Source organism: Panthera tigris, chromosome C1 (genome assembly GCF_018350195.1).
Source record: "Panthera tigris isolate Pti1 chromosome C1, P.tigris_Pti1_mat1.1, whole genome shotgun sequence".
Taxonomy (NCBI): domain Eukaryota; kingdom Metazoa; phylum Chordata; class Mammalia; order Carnivora; family Felidae; genus Panthera; species Panthera tigris.
In genome coordinates, this window is record NC_056667.1 from 18,472,775 (window position 1) to 18,480,846 (window position 8,072).

Here is an 8,072-nt window from a genome sequence, read left to right on the forward strand (position 1 = left end):
GACCCCTCTTTGGGCCTCAGTTTCCCCTTCTGTATAATCAGGAGGTGGCACTCTCCATCTGCCAGCTCCAATGTATCCTGCACGGGCTCACTGTTTTGGGTTCTCGCGACTTCCCGAGGTATGACGGGGTCTTACTCCCATGCTAGTCCCACAATTCCCAGAGCCCCTCCTTGCTTGGGGTTGGGGGGAGGGCTGCCTTTGGAAGGTGCTCTTTCAAGGCCAATGACAGAGGGCCTGGGCTCCATGGAGGGGCTAAAGCTCTTCCTTCCACCTCCCTCTTCCCTTCTTCTTATTTCTACCAGGTCGGCGGGATACTCAGCACCAAGCTGGGCACCAGGGCTGGCCCTGGGAGGCCAGGGCTCCTGGGTGGTTGCAGGTGGTCCCGGGGAAGACTCCTGGCAGAGGGGGTGTTTGAGCTCAGTTTTGAAGATTGGGTGAGACTCCCCAGCTCCCGGGGCGGGGGGGGGGGCACACGCTGGGTGGTGGATTTGAGAAAGGGTCTGCCGAGGAGGCATCTCAGGGGCCGGGAGTAAGGACGGGCGTATCTGCTGCCCGTTCCTCCCGCCCAGCCAAACCCTGAGCCCAGGCCTCAGTTTCCCCACCTATCGAGCAGTCTGGACTGGCTCAGAGTCAAGGCTGGGATCCGTGGAGGCTGCTCTCCCCTGCCTCTCAGAACCTTCTGGAGGGTCAGGTTTTCAGGCCCTGTTGCTCAGGGGCATCCTTCTCCCAGCTCCGCTCCCCTCCGTAAACTCCCCTACTCGCTCAGGTAACCAAGCAAGCCTCGGCTTTGATGCGGCCACCTCAAGGCCGAAGCGTCAATGGGCCCTCTATGTGACCAGTGGGGCCGCTGGGGGCCGCCAGCTGCCATAGCGGGCGTGGGTGAGGCCTGGACACACAGTCCCACTGTGTGGGGCTGGCTCATGCCCGCCCAGACCCTGTGGCTGGTGGGGGGCTCCCAGGAATGTCTCCCCGGGGGGCACTTGGGACAGACAGGGTGGTCTGGGGAGACGGGTGTGTGCAGGGCAGCCCCGGGAGCCACCGTCAAAGGGGCCCAGCAGACGTGGCGCCAGCTAAGCACCATAGTGGACGCAGGATAGCTGGCGGTCGGTCTGGTCAGTCCGTTCATCTCCCAGGGCTGGGGAGGGAGGGGGAGGCTTCCATGGGCACACCGCTGAGGGTGACCGACTGTCTTGAGGTGCCTGGGATTGGGGACTTTCAGGGCAAAACCCAGGAGAGTCCCCTGTTGTTGGCCACTGCCCAGAGCTTAGGAAAGGACGGTGACTGACCTCTCTGGTCTGGGCAGCTTCCTCCCTGTCCGGTGACCTCTGAGTCAGACCATCCGGGCCCGATTTGCCCAGTGCCACCTTGTCCACCCTCCGCCTCCACGCAGCCCTGCCTCATGCCCAAGAGGCCGTTTTCCATTTCTCCCGGGCGTCTTCGGGGGGAGGAGCTGCGAGTCAACTGCCCACCCAACCGCGGCTTCGAGAACCTTGGCCAGACTGGAGGCCCGACAGACCTGCCGTCCATCCACCTCAATGCTTCCGCCGGCTCCCGCCATCCCGGGGGCGGGGGCGCCCAGAGTCGTCTCAGTCCTGTCTCCACACCTTTGCCCCAGGCCGTTCTCTCTCTGGGGGATGCCTTTTCCCCCCTTGTCACCTCTTCACCCCGCAAGACCCAGCCAGACCCAGCCTGAATGTCTGAAGTTCTCCAGAGAAATTGCTCTCTCTTCCCCCAGCTGGGTTAGTACCCTCTTTAAACTTCTAGACTTCCGTTCTTTCCCCCTTATAACATGGATCACCCACACCCCAGTGCAATTTTCAGCTTACTCATCTCTTTCCACACCGGACCTTGAGCTCTTCAAGGACAGAGAATCTGACCCAGTCACCCTTGTGTCCAAGATCCCAGCCCAAGGCCAGGCTCGTGGAAATTATAAGAACGAAGATGTTTGTGGGGCGTGTCGCCCGGGCTAGGCGCCCTGTTCGTCTAATACTCTCCAGAGCCCCGTGAGGTTGGCATATAATCATCACCCCCATTTTACTGACGGGGAGACAGGTACAGAGAGGTGAGGTGACTTGTCCCCGGATGCGGAGTTAGCGAAGGAAGGGCAGAGTCAGGGTCCACAGCCTGAGCTTGAATCTGGGCTGTGCCCTCTACTCCCTGATAGGCTTTTGCAGAATTACCGGATAAACGAGAACCCCTGCCTCCCCAGGGTCTCCTAAATCCCGCATGTGGCAATTCAGGCTCATTTCCTCCAGTTTCCTCCCCAGAAGGCTCCCCTCCTTCAGTGTCCTGAGGGGAGCGCTTTTGCCTGCGAGGGTGCCGTTTAGGGGTGTGCTGCCAGGGGGGTGCCCCAGAGAAGGGCCTCATGCGCCGTTTAGCACAAGGGCCCTGGCCTTCAGTGGAGCTGCGGATGGGCCCTTGGGCATCCTCAGAGCCATCGCCTGCGTTTGTCAGATGGGGAAACCGAGGCCCGAAGAGAGGAAGGGACTTGCCCATAGATGCACGGTACGTCTGAGTCAGAGTTAGGTCTCAGGGTCTCCATTTGCCAAAGAGAAGAATAAATACCCTGTGTCCGGGTCTAGTCCCGGCAGACGAGGAGGGAGAAGGACGGAGACTTGCGGAGGGTGCAGGGGCCACCCCAGGAGGCCTCTCACGCCTTCCGTCCTGGTGCCTGGAATTCTGCCAGCAGCCTGCCAGCCTTTCGAGTTGAGCATTGCCCTCTGCTTTCCTCCTCCCCCGCTACTTCAGGGTGGGAACCGAACGTCTCTCCACCCTCTTCCCCAGCCTCTTCTCCAGAGTGAACTGAGGTGAGTTTGGGAACTGGGAATCCACGTGTTCCAAGGCTCCCCAGGGGTGGAGACGTCCTGAGAGCCGCTGAGGGACCGGGGCCCGAGGCCTGGAGTTCTGCTTTTGCACGGAATTCAGGACATCTGTAGACTGGGGTGGGGAACACGTGACATCCTTCCTTTCATGAATCTCTAACTAAAATTCAGCCTCTATTTCCACCGTGATTTTGTCGCCAGTGGAAATCCTAGGTGTGCTTCTGTCTCCTCGGGGCCCGTCCCAGATTATCCAGAAATAATGTTTCCGCTTAGCCACTGGGTTGTGGCGGCTCCTGGGCCTCCTGAGGTCTTTTCACGCAGCGTGTCATGACAGAGACCTCACCCCTTGCTTTTTTGTCGTTTGATAACCGTATTTTCCACAGGTTTGGTTTCCTGCACTTAAAAAATGTGATTCTGAGAAGGAGTCTATAGGCTTCCTGAGACCCCAGAAAGATCTGTGACTCAGGATAGGTTAAGGACCCCACGTGGGGCAGTATGGAGCCCGGGACTTTACGGCCCAGAGGTTGGATGTCTCTGGGGACAGAAGTGGCAGATTGGGGGAGACGGAGCCCCCAAAGTAAGCGTGCCGTAAACGGAATGTGGGAAATGGAGCTGGGCAGGAGAGAAGGGGTCGGTCAGAGAGTGTGGACGGACGCCTCGGGCCCCAGACCTCGAGCCCTCCCCGCGGACCCTGTCTTACAAAGCACATCTGTGTCCCTGTCCGTCAGGAATCCTGTCTGTGGGCGCACGTGGGGCCCAAAGCCGCCAGCTCTCCTCTCCCTCCCGCTCCTTGCTGCCGGCTACCCTCTCTCTCTAGGGCTCCACGGCGTCAGGAGCCCATCTTCGGTGGCAGGTCCCTTCATCTCGTCTCCCCAGATTGCTTTGTTTTAAACTCTGCAGCCCTCCATCTTGCTCATGGAGGGAGAAGCACTGATTACAAAGACCCAGCAAATGGTTTTTATAAACTCTTATTTTCTTGCCACAGACTGCCTTTAATTAGCTCCGAGGACTACAAAGGGGGATTGCGTTATAATAGGAGCAGTTTGAAGGAAGGCTGTCAGCTCCCAGACCTGAGGCTGCTGCTTGTCACCAGCCACAACCAGGTTTGGCCGGAGTGTATCCGCCTCAGAGGTGGCGGCCCCTCCTCCCCCCGCCACGACTCCGTCCCCATCTGCAGCCATGCAGCCGGCCTCAGCCTCTCTCTAGGGAGGAGGAAGGGGTCCCACCTCAGACAAGCCCTTGCAGAAACCTTTAAACGATAAGCACCCAAATGTGCCTCGGTCCCTGCCCGGAGCTGGCCGCCCAGGGACGGTCTCTGAGTCACTCCGTTAGCCAGCAGTGGGACAGGCCGGTGGGCAGAAAGGCAGACAGACAGTCAGACCAACTTCGGTATCTCAGTTGACCACCTCAGCTGAGAAAAGGCAACCCCAGCCCCCTGAACCTTGGAGTCGCAGACCCCACGCAGCTCCTCTCTCTTTTCTGGAGGAGACCCCGTCTCCGTGAGTCACCCAGAGGCACTGCCCTCCTGCACGGCCCATCCACAGCCTCAGACGATCGGAATGTCCCAACCGGAGGGGTCACAACAGAGAGGTTAAGTTACTTGCCTAAGGCCACTGGGCAAGGTAGCCACTGACCTGGGACGCAGGCTCAGGGCCACTGGACCCCCAGTCTCAGGTGCCACAGCCCCATCTGGACTCCTGCTGGGGGTTGGCGGGGGGTGGGGGAAGGCGGCAGGGGGTGGCCTGAGACCATGGCGCATCAGCCCTACGAGCCGGACAGAGGCAAGAAAAGTCTCCCCCTGAACCCTAGCCTCCATCAGCGGTCCCAAGTGGGGGATCCTGGAACCCTATCTTTTTTGAAGGACACAGCCCAAACCTCTGGGTCACTCACTCTAGGCCACGAATAGAGGCAAATCCAGCCAGAAACACTTTCTTCTCCTCTGTGACCAAGATTATAAACCTTCCCCAGTCCTGCTCCCCCCGCCCCCCGACACTTAGCCAGTTTCAGCGCGCCCCGGAGCTATGCAAGCTCTCGACAAAAGCCCGTAGCCCGTCTCTTCCCTCTGCTTCCCTCAGTCCGGGACGACTTGGAAAGCACTGGAGAAGTCCTCAGAAAGATCTTTAGATCCATGGCTCTTGACAGAAGCTGGTCTGGCTCTGGGAGGCCTGAGTGTGCCCCAGAGCCCGCGTCTGCCTGAGCTCTCCAGGTGGGCCAGGGGCCCCCGTCAGTGAGGCAAGAAGCCTCAGGTCACAGGCACTCCCTCCATGTCCTCTCCACCCCAGGACCCTTCGAGGTCGGCCTTTGAGGTCTTGTGGTATCCATTTCCCCTACCGCTTGCTGTCCCCACCAACTGAGGAGAAAAGTCCCACAGAAGTCCACTCCAGGAGACCACGGAGGCCACCAACCCCTCTTCCCACCTCAGGCTTTCAAGAGTCAGCGGATTTCGGTAGGCAGGCCGTGCCCTTGAAGGCAGCCAGGGTGTTCGGTGGAGGGACGCGGTCCGGGGCCTGGCCACAGCTCCCCACCCGAAAGGCTCAGCCCAGGGCCCTGGGCAATCGTTACTCACCGCGGATGAAGGTTGGCGAGTAGGTCGGGAAGGAATCGAAGATGCTGTTCGAAGCCATGCCCCTCTCTGAGGAAGGCGAGAAATCAGACCTTCAGGGGGTCGGGTTGGGATTGACTTGGTTGGCTGTTGTTTTATTTTTTCCTGGCTACTTTTGAAAATAAAAGGGGGGGGGTGGTGGTGTCGCTTTTTGTTTGTTTTTTGTTTTGTTTTGTTTTGTTTTGTCTCTTTTTCCCCCCCTATTGCTACGAAAAAGAAAAAAGGAAAGAACGCGAGAGTGTGTGTGTGAGCGAGAGAGAGAGAGAGAGAGAGAGAGAGAGAGAAAAATCCCCAAGGAAAGTAAGTTTCTGTTTGTACCCAAGAATTTGGATTCCCGGTCCCACAGGAATGTCTAGCCACAAATTTTCAACAGAAGCGTATGCAGAGTGTATCATTAGATGGCGGGAAGGGGCCTTCGGCAGCCAGGGCGGAGAAGCATGTAGGGCAGGGAGAGCAGAGCCAGGCCCAGCATCAGCGCCACGGGGAATGAATGAATGAGGCTCACCCCCGACAGAGCCCAGGCTCCAGTGGGTGCGAGGGCGGCCCGGGGGTGGGGAGGACCGGGAGCCAACCAGCTCCCGCGCAGGGCCCTGAAGGCGGCTGAGGGCCTGGCCTTGTGGTTCTGTGGTTGAGGGACCAGGCCTTCACAGTGTCAACCCAACCTCAGCTCACAGGATACAAGAAGCCAGCTCGCGGCCTTGGCCCATTGGCTGGGCTGTGGTCACCTGGGCTGTGATGTCACGGCCTCTTAGAAGATCTTGTGGCTGCCTCTCTCTCTTTTTGGAAAAAAAGAAAAAAAAAAAAAAAGAGGGAGAGAAAGAGAAAGAGAGAGAGAGGAAAAAAAAAAAAAGTGATGGCTTTTATTTGTGGGGCTGGCCTCAGCACGCGGCCCAGGAGCAGAACCGAAAGCAGTTGGAGGGGGTGGCCGGGCGGTGGTTTGGATCCTGCAGGAGACTCATTTTTAATTAAGGCCAGTGTTGGCCTGGGCGGGCCCGGAGGCCCGAGGGCCCTCCCCAGACCCACCGGCGGGTGGCAGGGCTCTCCTCCGCGCCACCCAGCCCCTGGGCTGCGGCTGACGCCCTGCCACGGTCCACCGCCACCGTTGCCGGGGAGAAGCGTCCACATGTGTGGCACTGGAGGGGGATTTTATGGGACGTGGGATTAATACACAGGGAAATTCGTGGACTGGCCTCACCAGGGCTCACACCCCAGCGCAGCCTGCACGCCGAGGCCTCCCTTGTGAAAGCTGGCGGTGGGGGGCCCGTCCAGGCCAAGGAGCCCTCAGCAGGGCTCGGGTTCTGAGCCCCTGAGCTTGGCATTCAAAGCCCTTTGCTCATTTTGCCCGCTTTCACGTCCTTGGGGTTCTCTGTTGCAGCCTAATGTGCCTGGGCTTTCCGGCCTCCAGGGCTAGCCCCGCCCCACCCCGCCCTGTGGCCCTTAATCAGGGCACTTTTTGAATCCTTTGTGGCCCAGGGGGTTCAAGGGATTCTGAAGTAGAAAAGACATGGGAAATGATTCACTTCTACACTTCTGTGTCCTCAGGTGTGTGTGTGTGTGTGTGTGTGTGTGTGTGTGTGTGTGTGTGGCGGGGGGGGGGGGAGGGTGGTGGCTTTCACCATTTCCCTTGCAAGCTGTACTTGCCCATTGCATAGGTCAGACACTGAGGCGTAGGATGTTGAAGTCAGCTCGTGCAAGGCCACAGAGTATTGTAGTGGGATTAGAACCCAGCGTCCGGTTTATGAGCCTGGGCCTCAGCCATAGTAGCACACAGCACCCTGCAGCGCCCTCTAAACTCAGTCCTGAGACTCAGAAGCCCGGGCACTGGCCCCTGGTCCCTCTCAGGGAGCCTGAGCGTGGAGCTGGGCCCCAGCAACCATCCTCGGACTCACGGGAGTGTCTAGGCTGACGCAGACCAGGGCGGGCATCTAGAGAGAGGAGAGGCTTGTCCAAGGTCCCACGGAGACCTGTTTCCGCCCACAGCCAGGCTGGTCACTAGGGAGCAGGCCGCCCTCGGAGACTCGCTGCCTGTGCCTCATTTGGAACCCTGTGAAGGCTCAGTCTTCTGTTCCTCAATGGCGAGTTGGCGGTGGCAGAGTCGGTGATGGGTTGTCATTTCTCCAGGGAGGAAGCAGGTTTATGGTGAAAGCCACAGGGCTCTCGAGTCAGATTTGAGTTCCACCCTCAGCTCTGCTGAATCCCAGCTGCAAGGCCTGGGGCGAGTCATCTCCCCGCTCTGGGCCTCAGTTTCCTTCCCTATCAAATGGGGATAACACATTTCTCGGAGGGACAGGCGACTGGGTGAGGACACCGTAAACATTTCCTTGCCAGAGTCTCCGTGACGTAATTTGGGGTCTGTTATGAGTAGGCCCAGGTAAAGAGGCCTCAGTCACATCGGAGGGCAGACTGCCCCCACTGGAAACCCACCAGCTGGCCTGGCCTGGGCAGGGCTACTTGAGTCAGGAGCACACAAGGGGCCCCGGCCTCCTGGTTACATTTGGAGCGTTTTGGAGTCTGCCGCGTTGTGAAATGGACCAAGAGACAGACACGGCAGGAAAGACCCTCTTTAACCGAAGTGGAAACTGAGGTCCCCGGAGGGGCAGAGACTCAGCCAAGTTCACCCAGTGAGTCAGTGGAACCCTGGCCCCCTG

General features: G+C 59.1%; 1 protein-coding gene across 2 annotated transcripts in view; it reads right to left on the bottom strand.

Moving 5' to 3' along the window:
• RUNX3 (RUNX family transcription factor 3) overlaps positions 1 to 5,957 on the bottom strand; it is a 58,329-nt gene extending 52,372 nt beyond the window's left edge. Inside the window, exons 1-2 of one of the 2 annotated variants that reach the window (XM_042995302.1) lie at positions 5,743 to 5,957; positions 5,389 to 5,454 (exon numbers count right to left, since the gene is read on the bottom strand). In XM_042995302.1, the coding sequence (XP_042851236.1) occupies positions 5,389 to 5,446 (58 nt within the window). In that variant the 5' untranslated portion in view covers positions 5,447 to 5,454; positions 5,743 to 5,957. Of the gene's footprint in view, positions 1 to 5,388; positions 5,537 to 5,742 lie in introns of both variants that reach the window. The other variant, XM_042995301.1, reaches the window with a different exon arrangement.
• Between the last annotated feature and the right edge of the window lie 2,115 nt (positions 5,958 to 8,072).